This window comes from Giraffa tippelskirchi, chromosome 14 (assembly GCF_054371585.1).
Source record: "Giraffa tippelskirchi isolate mGirTip1 chromosome 14, T2T-mGirTip1v1.2.pri, whole genome shotgun sequence".
NCBI lineage: Eukaryota > Metazoa > Chordata > Mammalia > Artiodactyla > Giraffidae > Giraffa > Giraffa tippelskirchi.
In genome coordinates, this window is record NC_137288.1 from 10,042,917 (window position 1) to 10,065,723 (window position 22,807).

The 22,807-nt window shown below is 55.1% G+C and overlaps 3 protein-coding genes and 1 long non-coding RNA gene across 4 annotated transcripts in view; 1 reads left to right on the top strand and 3 right to left on the bottom strand.

Moving 5' to 3' along the window:
- The window catches only part of LOC145534150 (uncharacterized), a 694,441-nt gene that overhangs the window by 667,591 nt on the left and 4,043 nt on the right, over positions 1-22,807 (top strand). The window contains exons 88-90 of the long non-coding RNA XR_014074276.1: positions 1,643-1,754; positions 9,312-9,423; positions 16,983-17,094. This is a non-coding gene — a long non-coding RNA (uncharacterized LOC145534150). The remainder of the gene's footprint in view (positions 1-1,642; positions 1,755-9,311; positions 9,424-16,982; positions 17,095-22,807) is intronic.
- LOC145534086 (uncharacterized) lies at positions 3,787-5,601 on the bottom strand. Its single transcript, XM_081561454.1, has 3 exons — positions 5,402-5,601; positions 4,690-5,002; positions 3,787-4,439 (listed from the first exon to the last, which is right to left on the bottom strand). The coding sequence occupies exons 1-3, from the start codon at positions 5,534-5,536 to the stop codon at positions 3,811-3,813; spliced, it is 1,077 nt and encodes a 358-aa protein (XP_081417580.1). The 5' UTR covers positions 5,537-5,601; the 3' UTR covers positions 3,787-3,810.
- Positions 11,456-13,410, bottom strand: LOC145533940 (uncharacterized). The gene is made up of 3 exons (XM_081561290.1): positions 13,073-13,410; positions 12,361-12,673; positions 11,456-12,108 (listed from the first exon to the last, which is right to left on the bottom strand). Exons 1-3 carry the CDS (start codon positions 13,307-13,309, stop codon positions 11,480-11,482), a joined length of 1,179 nt encoding a protein of 392 aa, XP_081417416.1. The 5' UTR covers positions 13,310-13,410; the 3' UTR covers positions 11,456-11,479.
- LOC145534075 (uncharacterized) lies at positions 19,128-20,920 on the bottom strand. Its single transcript, XM_081561444.1, has 3 exons — positions 20,745-20,920; positions 20,033-20,345; positions 19,128-19,780 (listed from the first exon to the last, which is right to left on the bottom strand). Exons 1-3 carry the CDS (start codon positions 20,877-20,879, stop codon positions 19,152-19,154), a joined length of 1,077 nt encoding a protein of 358 aa, XP_081417570.1. The 5' UTR covers positions 20,880-20,920; the 3' UTR covers positions 19,128-19,151.

The following is a 22,807-nucleotide window of genomic DNA, read 5'->3' on the forward strand; positions in this document are numbered from 1 at the left end:
TTCTGGGTTAGATGGACTGGTGGGTATCACTTCAGTGAATGGCATTGTCAGTGGGGGTGATAATTCCCTTCTCGTTGGAAGACTTTGCTGTGAGTATTAGAAATGCAAGTGACTTCTCTTCCCCTTCCTCCCTGTCCATCTCTCAGAGCCACCGGGAAACAGAGGCCTCATCCACGGTCACACAGGCCTGAGGGGGTGCAACTAGACTGTTGTTTCTTCAGGCCCTCAGTGCTGGACATCATCCGGGATCCTCTGTGTGTGTCTTCCTCAGTCTGGTGTCCCTTCAGACCTTTCCCTAGTTTTCACAGGCTTGTTGTGTTGGTGTTCTTTGTCTGTTTGGAGACACATCCTTGATAAGCTTTGTGTTTCCACTCATTCATCTCGCGATGTATGACCTGTCTTTTGCTTTTGTCATGAGGTCTTTCCCACAGTAGATATCTTTGATTTTGCAAAGTCCACTGTATTCTCTGGGTTTTTTTATTTGTGGACTGGCTTTTAGTTTTGTGTGTGAAGACTCAAAGCACGTGTCCGGTTTCTGCTCATTGTTCTTCGAGATTTGTGACAAGTTTTCATGGCAAGTTTGTCTAGGGATAACTGGAAGTGAACTCGGTGTAAGGTGTCAAGTCTCCATCTCCATTCCTGTCATCCCCTGCAGTTTCCAATTCCCTGTTCCTGAGTGGTTTTAGAGACCTTGTGGGGAGTTTGGTTGCATTGGAGTTTGCATTTCCACCTTGATTCGATTCACACTGTTCTGCCGTCAGGGACACTGTCAAGGGGGAGTGAGGAGCAGCCTGCACTTCCAGCAGTGACCACACGGTGGGGCGAGTGCTGCTCTCCCCTCAGGGAGCCCCAGGCCACAGGCATCCCAGTGAGGAGCCAGCTCTGTGCTCAGCTGAAAGGAGTTAGTCTCTCAGGAGCCTCTGAGCCCTTGCCTTTGGATCACCCAGGGTGGGCATTTACTGGGACAGAAAAAATTGCCCTGAATTCCATGGACGGAAGAGCCTGGCTGTGTAGAGTTCGTGAGTTGCCGCGAATCAGACACAACTGAGGACACAAAAATTCTATAGCTTAAAACACTTTTTGGGGTTGGGGGGGAGTGAAAGGGGGGGATGTGGGTTTTTTTGTCTTATATAATAGCCAAGGGAAATCTAGTTTAAACCTAAATTCACATAGACGGGAAAGGTATAGCTCTCCGTCACCCTATTAAAAAAAAAAAAAAAAAACTACTAAACTTTTCTGAAAGTTTATTTAGTAGCTTCCTTGAGCAGTTCATTGTGAAGCATTTTTTTTTTTTCTGTGACATTGGCCTCATTAAAAAGCACGGTTTGCCTTTACTGGATAATTCTGTTCATTGGTTTCTTAGGGAACCTTGGTAATATTTGAGTTTCCTGGGGAGTATGGTCCCATGACCTGGCCCTGGCCAATCGGTGCGTTCCACCTCCCTGGCCACTGTGATTGGCTCCGGGCTGGGGCAGTGCCCAATCGGGGCCCAGGGCCGGGCCTCCCGTTGGAAGCCAGGGGAAGACGAGCTGTCGTCCTGCTGGGGTAGGGGAAGGGGTGGGGCCGGGGGAGGTCAGGCTCCAGCAGTGGGAGGGGCGTGAGGCCCGCCTGCGGCAGTTGGTGACCTTCCTGCTCCCCTCAGGGCAGAGCCGCCGGCCTGAGAATGAGGGCGCTGCTGAGCCCAGGGCCTGGGATGGCCCGTTGCTGCTGTGGTCCCAGAGCTCCACCCGAGACCTGAGGGAAGCCGTCTGCCCGTGAGTCCTCTCCCGCTTGTCTGTCAGCTTGTTTGAACCATGCTGGGTTTTCTGCCCAGCTGGCTAAGGGGAGTCCCTGGAAATGCAAGGGTGTGGGTTTTGGCAGACTTCAGGGAAGACATGCCAGATGAGCCTGGGAGACTCCAGCTTAATCTGGATTCAGGAGATATCTCTTCGGGCCAGCTAGTAATTGTAGGATAAGCCTAATGAGTCTTCACAGGATGAAGAGAGTAACGTGCCAAGGTAGCAATCGATGTCCTCATTCGAGAGGATGAAGCTGGTGCTCAGAGAAGGGGGGAACTTGGCCACAGCAAGGAGGTGTGCACCCAGACAGAACCCCCAGATCCGGCCACTGGAGCTCAGGGAGGCCACTGGTGTGGCTTGTCCCTGTGGCAGGGGCCGAGGCACGCAGCCCACCCTGATTCCTGCGGGGGCCTGACTTGGGAAGTGCCATCTGGTAGCTTTGAGACTCACCAAACCAAATTGCACTGGAGAGAGGAGGGACACCTTCCTTCATCCACCCCCCACCCCCGCCGGATTCCCACATACCCTGACCCCTTTCTCCCGATTTCGGAGCCATTTCCAGAGTCCCGCTCATATGACCTCATTCGAAGTGCACTGTGGACGAGCTGCCATCTGCAGCTACTACCACAGCGGCCAAGGGCTTTAGCTCCCGACTACCTCCCTTCCTTTGGAACTTGGGGGCCCTCTACTCCCCACTTGCACACCACAGACCTTTGCTGAGGATTGTGGGGACCCTCACTCAGTTTGCAGTACGTTGTAGCCATCCCTGTCCTCTCTATACCTCCCTTGAAACTCAGCTTGTGAGCTCCTTTGGAGCAGCGTGGCCCACCTGGCTGCAACGGAAGAGACACAGCTGACAGTGAAACAACAGCTTAGATCTGAGACCCGGAAAGCTCTGTCAGAAGGGACCTCCCTCTTCACACCGTAGAGGCTGTAGGAGGCGCCAGGCTTTCGAACCAGTGCTGGGGCCAAAATGACTCCACAGCTGTTTTCCTTCCTGGGGAGGGTTCTGGCTCGAGTGGGAATGGCTCAAGTCTCCTAAGGTTCTGCAAGCCCACTGTGTGCAGATTCACGGTACACAGAGAGGAGAAGGTGGAGTCCTGCCCTGTAGGTGGTCACAGCTCACGGATGAGCCAGGCAGGCAGGCAGGCAGGGCATGAGAACACCTGAGCTGCCTTCATGAGTGAATGGTGTGGGGGCAGAGGAAGAGAAGCCGGTCTGCTCCCTCGTGTGGTGCCCCGGGCAGGTTGTCCCCAGAGGAAACCCTTACGACGGTGAGGACTATCACTGCTGTTTCCCAAGGGGTTCCGTCGGTGCGTGTCTTCCCCGGAGCGGTCAGGCCGTCTCTCAAGTACACGGGCCATGGGCATTGCCTCTCCTTGGAACTTCCCATGTGTTTCTCTTTTTTATGGAACAGTGATTTTCTAGAGGGGTTCTGGGCCACAAGGATGTTGGGTCATTTTCTAGCCTTCTGTCATGAAGAACGCTTTCCTGGGTGTTGGGGTGGTTTGTTGTTCCAGCTCCCTTTCTTGGCTTCTTTTGGGAGCTGGTGCAACAAGACGAGCTCAGCCTCTGCCTTCTGGCTGAGATGTCACCCTTGACACAGCAATGCCTGCCTGGAGATAATGATGGCAGTTGCCAAAAGGGCTTCGTTTGGCACATGGTATCTTGAAAGGACGTACACCGTCCTTTCAGATATCAAAGGCTAGTTCAAATGACATACAAATGAGAACTCTCCAATGGAGTCTTACAGTAGTTGGAGAGTCCAAAAAACACTCCGTCAGTCATTTCACTGAGAGTCATTGATTGGGGACACCAAGAATATAGGAAGGAATGCACAAAGAAAGGATGAAATTGTGTTCAGGATCGGGGGAAGGGATGAACAGGGCGTGCTTGCCTTGAATCCAGGCTTTGTTGGGGGGTGGGGCATAAAGATCAAACGGGTCTGAAACTACAAAGTGGTGATGGTAACACAGTATCACCAGAGTTACACAACAGTGTTCCCAAATTGCAACAATGATGAAAAAGTTTACTAATCCCAACTTAACCAACAAAAGTACAGGAAACCATACAAAAAATAAAACATCACCAGAAAGGTGGAAACAAAGCAAATGCAAAGCAGTTCAGGGGAAAGGAACTCCATGTCCCCTGGGGGCAGACCGAGTTGCCAGCGTCCACGGTGAGCAGACGGGGATGGAGGCTGCAGAGCCGACCGCTCCCCTGGACGTGGTGTTTCCGGCAAGGGCTCTGGGTGTCTGTCCAGAGCGGGGGCTCGTTCTCCCTGCAGGGGTGGGTGAGTCATCGTGGGCGTCTGGGTGTTGCGCGGGAGCCAGGGCAGGCTCTCCCTGCCGAGGCGGTGACTCCTCCTCTGCCTCGGGTTCTCCTGCCAGAGCCCGAGCAAGTAGAGGTGCACGTGGAGGTGGAGGTTCTGGCTGAGGGGGTGGGACATCAGTGCCTGGGGCTGGGGGTCCTGCAGGCATGGAGATCCGATCTGCCCGGTGTGCTGGCCAGTACCCAGCTGGCCTGGTGTCTCTGCGAGGGCAAGTCTCGGTTCTCCATCTGCCCTCGGTGGATCCCTGGGTCCTGCACCTGGAGCCAGCACCTCTGTAGGGACAGGTCTGGGAAGCGGAGCCTGGTTCCAGTTGGAGGCCAGTGCTAGAGCTGGGGGAGAAGCAAAGTTTGCCCACAGGCCAGCCTTGGCATGTGCGTCTCCCGGGACAGAAAGCTTCCAAGAGATTCCCAAAGAATACCCAGCGTCGGATGTCTTTTGGGACTGAAGTGTGCAAGATGGGGGGCGGGGGGTGAGGCCAGCGCTTGCTGCAGGCCCAGCAGCAGCTTTCGGGGACTCGTCCCTGTGTAGCTCAGCACCCCCTCCCCACACACTCCCGTGCACCAGCCCCAGCGTCCTCACCTCTGTGCTCTGGCGTGCTGGGCTCCAGGTCCTCCTGCTGCCTCAGAGGCCGGGGTTCTCGGGACTCTGGGTCGGAGCCGGGTGTGCTGAGCTCCGTGGCAGCCTCAGACTGGGCCGCCGGGTGTATCCTGGGCGGTGTCTCGGCAGCAGGCCTTCCCCGCCTCCGCTTCTCCCCCGGTGGGGCTGATGCCTCCGTGGGCACGCTCACCTGGAGCCTGCACTGGGCCTCACGGGCGGGGGGGTGGTGCTCCGACCCCTCCCTCCGGGAGGTGGATGGGGTGTCCCCGTCCTCGGCCTCATCACGTGGGAAGCTCTGCAACGACAGTGACCGTCAGCCAGCCATGCTAGGAGTTTTCCGAGCTGGGCCTGGGCAGTGGAGCCGCTGCTTCTGCCTGCTCGAACTTCTCTTCCCAGAAGGGTCAGAGACGTGTGTCTGCTCAGATCCCCACCCGGGAGGAAAGAGTCCCACCTGAGGGTGTGAGGTCCGCCTGGGCGGCCGCCGCTGCCCGCACTCTCCCCATCCCGCCCAGCCTGCTCTCCCCTGGGGTGTGGACACAACTTGTCCACAGGCTTCTGACCCCACATCCGCCTGGGCTTCCTTGAGGGAGACACACCCCAAGAAACCCGCATCCACACACACAGGCAAAGGACCCGCTGTTTCCGGGTGGCATGGGAGAGGCGGCCTGGTCCGTCCTGGGGCTCCCCGTGTTACCTTTCTGTTTCTCCGGGCAAAGGGCCAGAGGCCTCTCGGGGGTGTCCTGAGCCAACGTCGACAGGGTGCCCGCGCACACTGCCTGTGAGCACTCCTGAGGCCCCGGCCTCTGGGCAGGGGCAAACAGCAGAACATCCTGGCAGCCAGTGAACTGGCTGGGGGCTCCTCTCCGCTCTGGAGGCCTGGATACCCGGGCTGCGGGTTCTGTTGGGTTCTGTTGCCGGCAGGTGACATCATCTCCTGGGGTTCGTGCTGAGGTCCCTTCCCCAAAACTTCCCAAGGGAATCTCTGGGTTTCTGACTGCTCGACCACCCCCCTTAGGCCATGTGCAGGCACAGTGACACCCACACAGCCCAGCCCACAGCCCTGGGGAGGCCTGGGTTCAGCCAGGGCCTGAGCTCCGAGGACCCCACTGCTCTCAGACCAGGCTCCTTCTTCTCATAAGTGGTGTGGCCCTGGACAAGCATATGCCCCTCAGGGTTGCCCCAGTCTCTCCATCTGCAGAGTGGTGGTCATTCTCCCATCTGCTTCCTAGGTCTGTCGGCCTACGAGCAGCTCCATGCCTTTCCACCTGGGGCCGATATCACGTGGAGCTTGTGCGCTGAGACTTCAGAAAGAAAGATTCCATCCAGGGCTGACACAGCACAGAATGGGGCAGAACGAGGCCTGGATGTGCCGTGGTACCCAGGAAAAGGCACTCCCCCTCCTGACTGTTTTGAGACCCCGCATCCAAGTTGGAGGACCGAAAGGAAGACTCGAAGGTCTCCCTCTCTTATAGAAAAGAGTAGCCAACTTTCTGCTCCTCTGTTTCCATTGAGATTCTGTTCAAGTGTCCCAGCTCGGCTTCTGCGGGTGGCTGAGCTTCTAATGGCTCCCTGCGTTCTTGTCTTTTCCTCTCCAAACCTTCCGTCCTTTTCCCCCTCCTGGGGTGGAAGGGCGCTGTCATTGCTTCTACCTTCGAGGCAGATTGAGGAAAAGTCTGGACCGTCGACTCCTTTCCTCTCTTTGGTTCCGTGTCTCTCTCTGGCTGTGTCCCTCTCTTTTCCTTTCTCAGTTCCGTCTGTGTCTTCCTCTTTCTCTCTCGTGTGTGGATGGATGGATGCTAGGGATGCACATGTATATGATTAGATGAGGGTTATGTTTTAGGGATAGGTTAGAGGGAGAGAAAGGCTTTAGGTCGGAGTTGGTCATGGGGGAAGGGTCAAGGGTGGTGGTGGTGTTGTTTCTTGGAATCTGAGTGCTGTGCATTCTTCGTCTCTTTCCATATGAACCCCTTCTCAGATACACCACTTGCAAGGAGTCTCTCATGTTCTGTTTCCTATCTTTTGCATTTGTGAATGCTTAGCTTCTCTGTTGTGAAGAGGTTCCATTGGATGGAAACCCATGGGTGTACTTCGTGTACCTCTTTGCCTTACTTGAAGAGACCCATTTCGACCTCCGCCCAGCAAATGGCAAGGAGACTCTGATGTTAAGGAGCCTTTGACCTACGCTTCTTTCTAGCTATCTCATGACATCAGTCTTTAGGGTGAGGTTTTCCCCCTATATTGAGGTGGTATGAGATCAAAACCAATAGCGTTCTTCAGATGTAGCTGTCTGGTTTTCCCATGGACATTGATTGAAGAGGCTTTCTTGTTCCCATTTGGATATTCTCCCCTTCTGTGTCAGAGATGAGTTGACCATGGATGCTGGGGTTTGTTTCTGGACCCTCCACTTTATTCCATCGATCTGGATCTGTGTGTGTTGTTGTATTCCCAATAGCATACTGTCCTGCTGCTGCTGCTGCGGCTAAGTCACTTCAGTCGTGTCTGACTCTGCGTGACCCCATGGCCTGCAGCCTACCAGGCTCCTCCGTCCAGGACGTTTTCCAGGCAAGAGTACTGGAGTGGGTCGCCATTGCCTTCTCCGATACTCTCCTGAGGATCCTAGTTTGGTCGTCTAATTTCCTTTCACACAACCTTGGATGTCCGTATCGGGGCTTTTTCGTCGGATTGTATTGACAGTTTAGGCTCTTTTCTGTCTCCGTACCCCTTTTGCAATTCTTTGTTCGGTGCGAAAATGCATTGGCATTTTGGGAGGAATAGCATCGAAGCTGTGGATTGCCTTGTGGGGCTGTGACATCATTTTCCCAATAGGAATTCTTTCCAGCCCTGAGCACAGCTTCTCTTTCCAGTGATTGGTGTGGGCTTGATCTTCCTTCTTCCATCTCTCGCCGTTTTGTGAGAACAGATCCATCCTTCCCTTCTGGGTTAGATGGACTGGTGGGTATCACTTCAGTGAATGGCATTGTCAGTGGGTATCACTTCAGTGAATGGCATTGTCAGTGGGGGTGATAATTCCCTTCTCGTTGGAAGACTTTGCTGTGAGTATTAGAAATGCAAGTGACTTCTCTTCCCCTTCCTCCCTGTCCATCTCTCAGAGCCACCGGGAAACAGAGGCCTCATCCACGGTCACACAGGCCTGAGGGGGTGCAACTAGACTGTTGTTTCTTCAGGCCCTCAGTGCTGGACATCATCCGGGATCCTCTGTGTGTGTCTTCCTCAGTCTGGTGTCCCTTCAGACCTTTCCCTAGTTTTCACAGGCTTGTTGTGTTGGTGTTCTTTGTCTGTTTGGAGACACATCCTTGATAAGCTTTGTGTTTCCACTCATTCGTCTCGCGATGTATGACCTGTCTTTTGCTTTTGTCATGAGGTCTTTCCCACAGTAGATATCTTTGATTTTGCAAAGTCCACTGTATTCTCTGGGTTTTTTTTTGTGGACTGGCTTTTAGTTTTGTGTGTGAAGACTCAAAGCACGTGTCCGGTTTCTGCTCATTGTTCTTCGAGATTTGTGACAAGTTTTCATGGCAAGTTTGTCTAGGGATAACTGGAAGTGAACTCGGTGTAAGGTGTCAAGTCTCCATCTCCATTCCTGTCATCCCCTGCAGTTTCCAATTCCCTGTTCCTGAGTGGTTTTAGAGACCTTGTGGGGAGTTTGGTTGCATTGGAGTTTGCATTTCCACCTTGATTCGATTCACACTGTTCTGCCCTCAGGGACACTGTCAAGGGGGAGTGAGGAGCAGCCTGCACTTCCAGCAGTGACCACACGGTGGGGCGAGTGCTGCTCTCCCCTCAGGGAGCCCCAGGCCACAGGCATCCCAGTGAGGAGCCAGCTCTGTGCTCAGCTGAAAGGAGTTAGTCTCTCAGGAGCCTCTGAGCCCTTGCCTTTGGATCACCCAGGGTGGGCATTTACTGGGACAGAAAAAATTGCCCTGAATTCCATGGACGGAAGAGCCTGGCTGTGTAGAGTTCGTGAGTTGCCGCGAATCAGACACAACTGAGGACACAAAAATTCTATAGATTAAAACACTTTTTGGGGGTGGGGGGGAGTGAAAGGGAGGGATGTGGGCTTTTTTGTCTTATATAATAGCCAAGGGAAATCTAGTTTAAACCTAAATTCACATAGACGGGAAAGGTATAGCTCTCCGTCACCCTATTAAAAAAAAAAAAAAAACTACTAAACTTTTCTGAAAGTTTATTTAGTAGCTTCCTTGAGCAGTTCATTGTGAAGCATTTTTTTTTTTTTTCTGTGACATTGGCCTCATTAAAAAGCACGGTTTGCCTTTACTGGATAATTCTGTTCATTGGTTTCTTAGGGAACCTTGGTAATATTTGAGTTTCCTGGGGAGTATGGTCACATGACCTGGCCCTGGCCAATCGGTGCGTTCCACCTCCCTGGCCACTGTGATTGGCTCCGGGCTGGGGCAGTGCCCAATCGGGGCCCAGGGCCGGGCCTCCCGTTGGAAGCCAGGGGAAGACGAGCTGTCGTCCTGCTGGGGTAGGGGAAGGGGTGGGGCCGGGGGAGGTCAGGCTCCAGCAGTGGGAGGGGCGTGAGGCCCGCCTGCGGCAGTTGGTGACCTTCCTGCTCCCCTCAGGGCAGAGCCGCCGGCCTGAGAATGAGGGCGCTGCTGAGCCCAGGGCCTGGGATGGCCCGTTGCTGCTGTGGTCCCAGAGCTCCACCCGAGACCTGAGGGAAGCCGTCTGCCCGTGAGTCCTCTCCCGCTTGTCTGTCAGCTTGTTTGAACCATGCTGGGTTTTCTGCCCAGCTGGCTAAGGGGAGTCCCTGGAAATGCAAGGGTGTGGGTTTTGGCAGACTTCAGGGAAGACATGCCAGATGAGCCTGGGAGACTCCAGCTTAATCTGGATTCAGGAGATATCTCTTCGGGCCAGCTAGTAATTGTAGGATAAGCCTAATGAGTCTTCACAGGATGAAGAGAGTAACGTGCCAAGGTAGCAATCGATGTCCTCATTCGAGAGGATGAAGCTGGTGCTCAGAGAAGGGGGGAACTTGGCCACAGCAAGGAGGTGTGCACCCAGACAGAACCCCCAGATCCGGCCATTGGAGCTCAGGGAGGCCACTGGTGTGGCTTGTCCCTGTGGCAGGGGCCGAGGCACGCAGCCCACCCTGATTCCTGCGGGGGCCTGACTTGGGAAGTGCCATCTGGTAGCTTTGAGACTCACCAAACCAAATTGCACTGGAGAGAGGAGGGACACCTTCCTTCATCCACCCCCCACCCCCGCCGGATTCCCACATACCCTGACCCCTTTCTCCTGATTTCGGAGCCATTTCCAGAGTCCCGCTCATATGACCTCATTCGAAGTGCACTGTGGACGAGCTGCCATCTGCAGCTACTACCACAGCGGCCAAGGGCTTTAGCTCCCGACTACCTCCCTTCCTTTGGAACTTGGGGGCCCTCTACTCCCCACTTGCACACCACAGACCTTTGCTGAGGATTGTGGGGACCCTCACTCAGTTTGCAGTACGTTGTAGCCATCCCTGTCCTCTCTATACCTCCCTTGAAACTCAGCTTGTGAGCTCCTTTGGAGCAGCGTGGCCCACCTGGCTGCAACGGAAGAGACACAGCTGACAGTGAAACAACAGCTTAGATCTGAGACCCGGAAAGCTCTGTCAGAAGGGACCTCCCTCTTCACACCGTAGAGGCTGTAGGAGGCGCCAGGCTTTCGAACCAGTGCTGGGGCCAAAATGACTCCACAGCTGTTTTCCTTCCTGGGGAGGGTTCTGGCTCGAGTGGGAATGGCTCAAGTCTCCTAAGGTTCTGCAAGCCCACTGTGTGCAGATTCACGGTACACAGAGAGGAGAAGGTGGAGTCCTGCCCTGTAGGTGGTCACAGCTCACGGATGAGCCAGGCAGGCAGGCAGGCAGGGCATGAGAACACCTGAGCTGCCTTCATGAGTGAATGGTGTGGGGGCAGAGGAAGAGAAGCCGGTCTGCTCCCTCGTGTGGTGCCCCGGGCAGGTTGTCCCCAGAGGAAACCCTTACGACGGTGAGGACTATCACTGCTGTTTCCCAAGGGGTTCCGTCGGTGCGTGTCTTCCCCGGAGTGGTCAGGCCGTCTCTCAAGTACACGGGCCATGGGCATTGCCTCTCCTTGGAACTTCCCATGTGTTTCTCTTTTTTATGGAACAGTGATTTTCTAGAGGGGTTCTGGGCCACAAGGATGTTGGGTCATTTTCTAGCCTTCTGTCATGAAGAACGCTTTCCTGGGTGTTGGGGTGGTTTGTTGTTCCAGCTCCCTTTCTTGGCTTCTTTTGGGAGCTGGTGCAACAAGACGAGCTCAGCCTCTGCCTTCTGGCTGAGATGTCACCCTTGACACAGCAATGCCTGCCTGGAGATAATGATGGCAGTTGCCAAAAGGGCTTCGTTTGGCACATGGTATCTTGAAAGGACGTACACCGTCCTTTCAGATATCAAAGGCTAGTTCAAATGACATACAAATGAGAACTCTCCAATGGAGTCTTACAGTAGTTGGAGAGTCCAAAAAACACTCCGTCAGTCATTTCACTGAGAGTCATTGATTGGGGACACCAAGAATATAGGAAGGAATGCACAAAGAAAGGATGAAATTGTGTTCAGGATCGGGGGAAGGGATGAACAGGGCGTGCTTGCCTTGAATCCAGGCTTTGTTGGGGGGTGGGGCATAAAGATCAAACGGGTCTGAAACTACAAAGTGGTGATGGTAACACAGTATCACCAGAGTTACACAACAGTGTTCCCAAATTGCAACAATGATGAAAAAGTTTACTAATCCCAACTTAACCAACAAAAGTACAGGAAACCATACAAAAAATAAAACATCACCAGAAAGGTGGAAACAAAGCAAATGCAAAGCAGTTCAGGGGAAAGGAACTCCATGTCCCCTGGGGGCAGACCGAGTTGCCAGCGTCCACGGTGAGCAGACGGGGATGGAGGCTGCAGAGCCGACCGCTCCCCTGGACGTGGTGTTTCCGGCAAGGGCTCTGGGTGTCTGTCCAGAGCGGGGGCTCGTTCTCCCTGCAGGGGTGGGTGAGTCATCGTGGGCGTCTGGGTGTTGCGCGGGAGCCAGGGCAGGCTCTCCCTGCCGAGGCGGTGACTCCTCCTCTGCCTCGGGTTCTCCTGCCAGAGCCCGAGCAGGTAGAGGTGCACGTGGAGGTGGAGGTTCTGGCTGAGGGGGTGGGACATCAGTGCCTGGGGCTGGGGGTCCTGCAGGCATGGAGATCCGATCTGCCCGGTGTGCTGGCCAGTACCCAGCTGGCCTGGTGTCTCTGCGAGGGCAAGTCTCGGTTCTCCATCTGCCCTCGGTGGATCCCTGGGTCCTGCACCTGGAGCCAGCACCTCTGTAGGGACAGGTCTGGGAAGCGGAGCCTGGTTCCAGTTGGAGGCCAGTGCTAGAGCTGGGGGAGAAGCAAAGTTTGCCCACAGGCCAGCCTTGGCATGTGCGTCTCCCGGGACAGAAAGCTTCCAAGAGATTCCCAAAGAATACCCAGCGTCGGATGTCTTTTGGGACTGAAGTGTGCAAGATGGGGGGCGGGGGGTGTGAGGCCAGCGCTTGCTGCAGGCCCAGCAGCAGCTTTCGGGGACTCGTCCCTGTGTAGCTCAGCACCCCCTCCCCACACACTCCCGTGCACCAGCCCCAGCGTCCTCACCTCTGTGCTCTGGCGTGCTGGGCTCCAGGTCCTCCTGCTGCCTCAGAGGCCGGGGTTCTCGGGACTCTGGGTCGGAGCCGGGTGTGCTGAGCTCCGTGGCAGCCTCAGACTGGGCCGCCGGGTGTATCCTGGGCGGTGTCTCGGCAGCAGGCCTTCCCCGCCTCCGCTTCTCCCCCGGTGGGGCTGATGCCTCCGTGGGCACGCTCACCTGGAGCCTGCACTGGGCCTCACGGGCGGGGGGGTGGTGCTCCGACCCCTCCCTCCGGGAGGTGGATGGGGTGTCCCCGTCCTCGGCCTCATCACGTGGGAAGCTCTGCAACGACAGTGACCGTCAGCCAGCCATGCTAGGAGTTTTCCGAGCTGGGCCTGGGCAGTGGAGCCGCTGCTTCTGCCTGCTCGAACTTCTCTTCCCAGAAGGGTCAGAGACGTGTGTCTGCTCAGATCCCCACCCGGGAGGAAAGAGTCCCACCTGAGGGTGTGAGGTCCGCCTGGGCGGCCGCCGCTGCCCGCACTCTCCCCATCCCGCCCAGCCTGCTCTCCCCTGGGGTGTGGACACAACTTGTCCGCAGGCTTCTGACCCCACATCCGCCTGGGCTTCCTTGAGGGAGACACACCCCAAGAAACCCGCATCCACACACACAGGCAAAGGACCCGGTGTTTCCGGGTGGCATGGGAGAGGCGGCCTGGTCCGTCCTGGGGCTCCCCGTGTTACCTTTCTGTTTCTCCGGGCAAAGGGCCAGAGGCCTCTCGGGGGTGTCCTGAGCCAACGTCGACAGGGTGCCCGCGCACACTGCCTGTGAGCACTCCTGAGGCCCCGGCCTCTGGGCAGGGGCAAACAGCAGAACATCCTGGCAGCCAGTGAACTGGCTGGGGGCTCCTCTCCGCTCTGGAGGCCTGGATACCCGGGCTGCGGGTTCTGTTGGGTTCTGTTGCCGGCAGGTGACATCATCTCCTGGGGTTCGTGCTGAGGTCCCTTCCCCAAAACTTCCCAAGGGAATCTCTGGGTTTCTGACTGCTCGACCACCCCCCTTAGGCCATGTGCAGGCACAGTGACACCCACACAGCCCAGCCCACAGCCCTGGGGAGGCCTGGGTTCAGCCAGGGCCTGAGCTCCGAGGACCCCACTGCTCTCAGACCAGGCTCCTTCTTCTCATAAGTGGTGTGGCCCTGGACAAGCATATGCCCCTCAGGGTTGCCCCAGTCTCTCCATCTGCAGAGTGGTGGTCATTCTCCCATCTGCTTCCTAGGTCTGTCGGCCTACGAGCAGCTCCATGCCTTTCCACCTGGGGCCGATATCACGTGGAGCTTGTGCGCTGAGACTTCAGAAAGAAAGATTCCATCCAGGGCTGACACAGCACAGAATGGGGCAGAACGAGGCCTGGATGTGCCGTGGTACCCAGGAAAAGGCACTCCCCCTCCTGACTGTTTTGAGACCCCGCATCCAAGTTGGAGGACCGAAAGGAAGACTCGAAGGTCTCCCTCTCTTATAGAAAAGAGTAGCCAACTTTCTGCTCCTCTGTTTCCATTGAGATTCTGTTCAAGTGTCCCAGCTCGGCTTCTGCGGGTGGCTGAGCTTCTAATGGCTCCCTGCGTTCTTGTCTTTTCCTCTCCAAACCTTCCGTCCTTTTCCCCCTCCTGGGGTGGAAGGGCGCTGTCATTGCTTCTACCTTCGAGGCAGATTGAGGAAAAGTCTGGACCGTCGACTCCTTTCCTCTCTTTGGTTCCGTGTCTCTCTCTGGCTGTGTCCCTCTCTTTTCCTTTCTCAGTTCCGTCTGTGTCTTCCTCTTTCTCTCTCGTGTGTGGATGGATGGATGCTAGGGATGCACATGTATATGATTAGATGAGGGTTATGTTTTAGGGATAGGTTAGAGGGAGAGAAAGGCTTTAGGTCGGAGTTGGTCATGGGGGAAGGGTCAAGGGTGGTGGTGGTGTTGTTTCTTGGAATCTGAGTGCTGTGCATTCTTCGTCTCTTTCCATATGAACCCCTTCTCAGATACACCACTTGCAAGGAGTCTCTCATGTTCTGTTTCCTATCTTTTGCATTTGTGAATGCTTAGCTTCTCTGTTGTGAAGAGGTTCCATTGGATGGAAACCCATGGGTGTACTTCGTGTACCTCTTTGCCTTACTTGAAGAGACCCATTTCGACCTCCGCCCAGCAAATGGCAAGGAGACTCTGATGTTAAGGAGCCTTTGACCTACGCTTCTTTCTAGCTATCTCATGACATCAGTCTTTAGGGTGAGGTTTTCCCCCTATATTGAGGTGGTATGAGATCAAAACCAATAGCGTTCTTCAGATGTAGCTGTCTGGTTTTCCCATGGACATTGATTGAAGAGGCTTTCTTGTTCCCATTTGGATATTCTCCCCTTCTGTGTCAGAGATGAGTTGACCATGGATGCTGGGGTTTGTTTCTGGACCCTCCACTTTATTCCATCGATCTGGATCTGTGTGTGTTGTTGTATTCCCAATAGCATACTGTCCTGCTGCTGCTGCTGCGGCTAAGTCACTTCAGTCGTGTCTGACTCTGCGTGACCCCATGGCCTGCAGCCTACCAGGCTCCTCCGTCCAGGACGTTTTCCAGGCAAGAGTACTGGAGTGGGTCGCCATTGCCTTCTCCGATACTCTCCTGAGGATCCTAGTTTGGTCGTCTAATTTCCTTTCACACAACCTTGGATGTCCGTATCGGGGCTTTTTCGTCGGATTGTATTGACAGTTTAGGCTCTTTTCTGTCTCCGTACCCCTTTTGCAATTCTTTGTTCGGTGCGAAAATGCATTGGCATTTTGGGAGGAATAGCATCGAAGCTGTGGATTGCCTTGTGGGGCTGTGACATCATTTTCCCAATAGGAATTCTTTCCAGCCCTGAGCACAGCTTCTCTTTCCAGTGATTGGTGTGGGCTTGATCTTCCTTCTTCCATCTCTCGCCGTTTTGTGAGAACAGATCCATCCTTCCCTTCTGGGTTAGATGGACTGGTGGGTATCACTTCAGTGAATGGCATTGTCAGTGGGTATCACTTCAGTGAATGGCATTGTCAGTGGGGGTGATAATTCCCTTCTCGTTGGAAGACTTTGCTGTGAGTATTAGAAATGCAAGTGACTTCTCTTCCCCTTCCTCCCTGTCCATCTCTCAGAGCCACCGGGAAACAGAGGCCTCATCCACGGTCACACAGGCCTGAGGGGGTGCAACTAGACTGTTGTTTCTTCAGGCCCTCAGTGCTGGACATCATCCGGGATCCTCTGTGTGTGTCTTCCTCAGTCTGGTGTCCCTTCAGACCTTTCCCTAGTTTTCACAGGCTTGTTGTGTTGGTGTTCTTTGTCTGTTTGGAGACACATCCTTGATAAGCTTTGTGTTTCCACTCATTCGTCTCGCGATGTATGACCTGTCTTTTGCTTTTGTCATGAGGTCTTTCCCACAGTAGATATCTTTGATTTTGCAAAGTCCACTGTATTCTCTGGGTTTTTTTTTGTGGACTGGCTTTTAGTTTTGTGTGTGAAGACTCAAAGCACGTGTCCGGTTTCTGCTCATTGTTCTTCGAGATTTGTGACAAGTTTTCATGGAAAGTTTGTCTAGGGATAACTGGAAGTGAACTCGGTGTAAGGTGTCAAGTCTCCATCTCCATTCCTGTCATCCCCTGCAGTTTCCAATTCCCTGTTCCTGAGTGGTTTTAGAGACCTTGTGGGGAGTTTGGTTGCATTGGAGTTTGCATTTCCACCTTGATTCGATTCACACTGTTCTGCCCTCAGGGACACTGTCAAGGGGGAGTGAGGAGCAGCCTGCACTTCCAGCAGTGACCACACGGTGGGGCGAGTGCTGCTCTCCCCTCAGGGAGCCCCAGGCCACAGGCATCCCAGTGAGGAGCCAGCTCTGTGCTCAGCTGAAAGGAGTTAGTCTCTCAGGAGCCTCTGAGCCCTTGCCTTTGGATCACCCAGGGTGGGCATTTACTGGGACAGAAAAAATTGCCCTGAATTCCATGGACGGAAGAGCCTGGCTGTGTAGAGTTCGTGAGTTGCCGCGAATCAGACACAACTGAGGACACAAAAATTCTATAGATTAAAACACTTTTTGGGGGTGGGGGGGAGTGAAAGGGAGGGATGTGGGCTTTTTTGTCTTATATAATAGCCAAGGGAAATCTAGTTTAAACCTAAATTCACATAGACGGGAAAGGTATAGCTCTCCGTCACCCTATTAAAAAAAAAAAAAAAACTACTAAACTTTTCTGAAAGTTTATTTAGTAGCTTCCTTGAGCAGTTCATTGTGAAGCATTTTTTTTTTTTTTCTGTGACATTGGCCTCATTAAAAAGCACGGTTTGCCTTTACTGGATAATTCTGTTCATTGGTTTCTTAGGGAACCTTGGTAATATTTGAGTTTCCTGGGGAGTATGGTCACATGACCTGGCCCTGGCCAATCGGTGCGTTCCACCTCCCTGGCCACTGTGATTGGCTCCGGGCTGGGGCAGTGCCCAATCGGGGCCCAGGGCCGGGCCTCCCGTTGGAAGCCAGGGGAAGACGAGCTGTCGTCCTGCTGGGGTAGGGGAAGGGGTGGGGCCGGGGGAGGTCAGGCTCCAGCAGTGGGAGGGGCGTGAGGCCCGCCTGCGGCAGTTGGTGACCTTCCTGCTCCCCTCAGGGCAGAGCCACCGGCCTGAGAATGAGGGCGCTGCTGAGCCCAGGGCCTGGGATGGCCCGTTGCTGCTGTGGTCCCAGAGCTCCACCCGAGACCTGAGGGAAGCCGTCTGCCCGTGAGTCCTCTCCCGCTTGTCTGTCAGCTTGTTTGAACCATGCTGGGTTTTCTGCCCAGCTGGCTAAGGGGAGTCCCTGGAAATGCAAGGGTGTGGGTTTTGGCAGACTTCAGGGAAGACATGCCAGATGAGCCTGGGAGACTCCAGCTTAATCTGGATTCAGGAGATATCTCTTCGGGCCAGCTAGTAATTGTAGGATAAGCCTAATGAGTCTTCACAGGATGAAGAGAGTAACGTGCCAAGGTAGCAATCGATGTCCTCATTCGAGAGGATGAAGCTGGTGCTCAGAGAAGGGGGGAACTTGGCCACAGCAAGGAGGTGTGCACCCAGACAGAACCCCCAGATCCGGCCACTGGAGCTCAGGGAGGCCACTGGTGTGGCTTGTCCCTGTGGCAGGGGCCGAGGCACGCAGCCCACCCTGATTCCTGCGGGGGCCTGACTTGGGAAGTGCCATCTGGTAGCTTTGAGACTCACCAAACCAAATTGCACTGGAGAGAGGAGGGACACCTTCCTTCATCCACCCCCCACCCCCGCCGGATTCCCACATACCCTGACCCCTTTCTCCCGATTTCGGAGCCATTTCCAGAGTCCCGCTCATATGACCTCATTCGAAGTGCACTGTGGACGAGCTGCCATCTGCAGCTACTACCACAGCGGCCAAGGGCTTTAGCTCCCGACTACCTCCCTTCCTTTGGAACTTGGGGGCCCTCTACTCCCCACTTGCACACCACAGACCTTTGCTGAGGATTGTGGGGACCCTCACTCAGTTTGCAGTACGTTGTAGCCATCCCTGTCCTCTCTATACCTCCCTTGAAACTCAGCTTGTGAGCTCCTTTGGAGCAGCGTGGCCCACCTGGCTGCAACGGAAGAGACACAGCTGACAGTGAAACAACAGCTTAGATCTGAGACCCGGAAAGCTCTGTCAGAAGGGACCTCCCTCTTCACACCGTAGAGGCTGTAGGAGGCGCCAGGCTTTCGAACCAGTGCTGGGGCCAAAATGACTCCACAGCTGTTTTCCTTCCTGGGGAGGGTTCTGGCTCGAGTGGGAATGGCTCAAGTCTCCTAAGGTTCTGCAAGCCCACTGTGTGCAGATTCACGGTACACAGAGAGGAGAAGGTGGAGTCCTGCCCTGTAGGTGGTCACAGCTCACGGATGAGCCAGGCAGGCAGGCAGGCAGGGCATGAGAACACCTGAGCTGCCTTCATGAGTGAATGGTGTGGGGGCAGAGGAAGAGAAGCCGGTCTGCTCCCTCGTGTGGTGCCCCGGGCAGGTTGTCCCCAGAGGAAACCCTTACGACGGTGAGGACTATCACTGCTGTTTCCCAAGGGGTTCCGTCGGTGCGTGTCTTCCCCGGAGCGGTCAGGCCGTCTCTCAAGTACACGGGCCATGGGCATTGCCTCTCCTTGGAACTTCCCATGTGTTTCTCTTTTTTATGGAACAGTGATTTTCTAGAGGGGTTCTGGGCCACAAGGATGTTGGGTCATTTTCTAGCCTTCTGTCATGAAGAACGCTTTCCTGGGTGTTGGGGTGGTTTGTTGTTCCAGCTCCCTTTCTTGGCTTCTTTTGGGAGCTGGTGCAACAAGACGAGCTCAGCCTCTGCCTTCTGGCTGAGATGTCACCCTTGACACAGCAATGCCTGCCTGGAGATAATGATGGCAGTTGCCAAAAGGGCTTCGTTTGGCACATGGTATCTTGAAAGGACGTACACCGTCCTTTCAGATATCAAAGGCTAGTTCAAATGACATAAAAATGAGAACTCTCCAATGGAGTCTTACAGTAGTTGGAGAGTCCAAAAAACACTCCGTCAGTCATTTCACTGAGAGTCATTGATTGGGGACACCAAGAATATAGGAAGGAATGCACAAAGAAAGGATGAAATTGTGTTCAGGATCGGGGGAAGGGATGAACAGGGCGTGCTTGCCTTGAATCCAGGCTTTGTTGGGGGGGTGGGGCGTAAAGATCAAACGGGTCTGAAACTACAAAGTGGTGATGGTAACACAGTATCACCAGAGTTACACAACAGTGTTCCCAAATTGCAACAATGATGAAAAAGTTTACTAATCCCAACTTAACCAACAAAAGTACAGGAAACCATACAAAAAATAAAACATCACCAGAAAGGTGGAAACAAAGCAAATGCAAAGCAGTTCAGGGGAAAGGAACTCCATGTCCCCTGGGGGCAGACCGAGTTGCCAGCGTCCACGGTGAGCAGACGGGGATGGAGGCTGCAGAGCCGACCGCTCCCCTGGACGTGGTGTTTCCGGCAAGGGCTCTGGGTGTCTGTCCAGAGCGGGGGCTCGTTCTCCCTGCAGGGGTGGGTGAGTCATCGTGGGCGTCTGGGTGTTGCGCGGGAGCCAGGGCAGGCTCTCCCTGCCGAGGCGGTGACTCCTCCTCTGCCTCGGGTTCTCCTGCCAGAGCCCGAGCAGGTAGAGGTGCACGTGGAGGTGGAGGTTCTGGCTGAGGGGGTGGGACATCAGTGCCTGGGGCTGGGGGTCCTGCAGGCATGGAGATCCGATCTGCCCGGTGTGCTGGCCAGTACCCAGCTGGCCTGGTGTCTCTGCGAGGGCAAGTCTCGGTTCTCCATCTGCCCTCGGTGGATCCCTGGGTCCTGCACCTGGAGCCAGCACCTCTGTAGGGACAGGTCTGGGAAGCGGAGCCTGGTTCCAGTTGGAGGCCAGTGCTAGAGCTGGGGGAGAAGCAAAGTTTGCCCACAGGCCAGCCTTGGCATGTGCGTCTCCCGGGACAGAAAGCTTCCAAGAGATTCCCAAAGAATACCCAGCGTCGGATGTCTTTTGGGACTGAAGTGTGCAAGATGGGGGGCGGGGGGTGTGAGGCCAGCGCTTGCTGCAGGCCCAGCAGCAGCTTTCGGGGACTCGTCCCTGTGTAGCTCAGCACCCCCTCCCCACACACTCCCGTGCACCAGCCCCAGCGTCCTCACCTCTGTGCTCTGGCGTGCTGGGCTCCAGGTCCTCCTGCTGCCTCAGAGGCCGGGGTTCTCGGGACTCTGGGTCGGAGCCGGGTGTGCTGAGCTCCGTGGCAGCCTCAGACTGGGCCGCCGGGTGTATCCTGGGCGGTGTCTCGGCAGCAGGCCTTCCCCGCCTCCGCTTCTCCCCCGGTGGGGCTGATGCCTCCGTGGGCACGCTCACCTGGAGCCTGCACTGGGCCTCACGGGCGGGGGGGTGGTGCTCCGACCCCTCCCTCCGGGAGGTGGATGGGGTGTCCCCGTCCTCGGCCTCATCACGTGGGAAGCTCTGCAACGACAGTGACCGTCAGCCAGCCATGCTAGGAGTTTTCCGAGCTGGGCCTGGGCAGTGGAGCCGCTGCTTCTGCCTGCTCGAACTTCTCTTCCCAGAAGGGTCAGAGACGTGTGTCTGCTCAGATCCCCACCCGGGAGGAAAGAGTCCCACCTGAGGGTGTGAGGTCCGCCTGGGCGGCCGCCGCTGCCCGCACTCTCCCCATCCCGCCCAGCCTGCTCTCCCCTGGGGTGTGGACACAACTTGTCCGCAGGCTTCTGACCCCACATCCGCCTGGGCTTCCTTGAGGGAGACACACCCCAAGAAACCCGCATCCACACACACAGGCAAAGGACCCGGTGTTTCCGGGTGGCATGGGAGAGGCGGCCTGGTCCGTCCTGGGGCTCCCCGTGTTACCTTTCTGTTTCTCCGGGCAAAGGGCCAGAGGCCTCTCGGGGGTGTCCTGAGCCAACGTCGACAGGGTGCCCGCGCACACTGCCTGTGAGCACTCCTGAGGCCCCGGCCTCTGGGCAGGGGCAAACAGCAGAACATCCTGGCAGCCAGTGAACTGGCTGGGGGCTCCTCTCCGCTCTGGAGGCCTGGATACCCGGGCTGCGGGTTCTGTTGGGTTCTGTTGCCGGCAGGTGACATCATCTCCTGGGGTTCGTGCTGAGGTCCCTTCCCCAAAACTTCCCAAGGGAATCTCTGGGTTTCTGACTGCTCGACCACCCCCCTTAGGCCATGTGCAGGCACAGTGACACCCACACAGCCCAGCCCACAGCCCTGGGGAGGCCTGGGTTCAGCCAGGGCCTGAGCTCCGAGGACCCCACTGCTCTCAGACCAGGCTCCTTCTTCTCATAAGTGGTGTGGCCCTGGACAAGCATATGCCCCTCAGGGTTGCCCCAGTCTCTCCATCTGCAGAGTGGTGGTCATTCTCCCATCTGCTTCCTAGGTCTGTCGGCCTACGAGCAGCTCCATGCCTTTCCACCTGGGGCCGATATCACGTGGAGCTTGTGCGCTGAGACTTCAGAAAGAAAGATTCCATCCAGGGCTGACACAGCACAGAATGGGGCAGAACGAGGCCTGGATGTGCCGTGGTACCCAGGAAAAGGCACTCCCCCTCCTGACTGTTTTGAGACCCCGCATCCAAGTTGGAGGACCGAAAGGAAGACTCGAAGGTCTCCCTCTCTTATAGAAAAGAGTAGCCAACTTTCTGCTCCTCTGTTTCCATTGAGATTCTGTTCAAGTGTCCCAGCTCGGCTTCTGCGGGTGGCTGAGCTTCTAATGGCTCCCTGCGTTCTTGTCTTTTCCTCTCCAAACCTTCCGTCCTTTCCCCCCTTCTGGGGTGGAAGGGCGCTGTCATTGCTTCTACCTTCGAGGCAGATTGAGGAAAAGTCTGGACCGTCGACTCCTTTCCTCTCTTTGGTTCCGTGTCTCTCTCTGGCTGTGTCCCTCTCTTTTCCTTTCTCAGTTCCGTCTGTGTCTTCCTCTTTCTCTCTCGTGTGTGGATGGATGGATGCTAGGGATGCACATGTATATGATTAGATGAGGGTTATGTTTTAGGGATAGGTTAGAGGGAGAGAAAGGCTTTAGGTCGGAGTTGGTCATGGGGGAAGGGTCAAGGGTGGTGGTGGTGTTGTTTCTTGGAATCTGAGTGCTGTGCATTCTTCGTCTCTTTCCATATGAACCCCTTCTCAGATACACCACTTGCAAGGAGTCTCTCATGTTCTGTTTCCTATCTTTTGCATTTGTGAATGCTTAGCTTCTCTGTTGTGAAGAGGTTCCATTGGATGGAAACCCATGGGTGTACTTCGTGTACCTCTTTGCCTTACTTGAAGAGACCCATTTCGACCTCCGCCCAGCAAATGGCAAGGAGACTCTGATGTCAAGGAGCCTTTGACCTACGCTTCTTTCTATCTATCTCATGACATCAGTCTTTAGGGTGAGGTTTTCCCCCTATATTGAGGTGGTATGAGATCAAAACCAATAGCGTTCTTCAGATGTAGCTGTCTGGTTTTCCCATGGACATTGATTGAAGAGGCTTTCTTGTTCCCATTTGGATATTCTCCCCTTCTGTGTCAGAGATGAGTTGACCATGGATGCTGGGGTTTGTTTCTGGACCCTCCACTTTATTCCATCGATCTGGATCTGTGTGTGTTGTTGTATTCCCAATAGCATACTGTCCTGCTGCTGCTGCTGCGGCTAAGTCACTTCAGTCGTGTCTGACTCTGCGTGACCCCATGGCCTGCAGCCTACCAGGCTCCTCCGTCCAGGACGTTTTCCAGGCAAGAGTACTGGAGTGGGTTGCCATTGTCTTCTCCGATACTCTCCTGAGGATCCTAGTTTGGTCGTCTAATTTCCTTTCACACAACCTTGGATGTCCGTATCGGGGCTTTTTCGTCGGATTGTATTGACAGTTTAGGCTCTTTTCTGTCTCCGTACCCCTTTTGCAATTCTTTGTTCGGTGCGAAAATGCATTG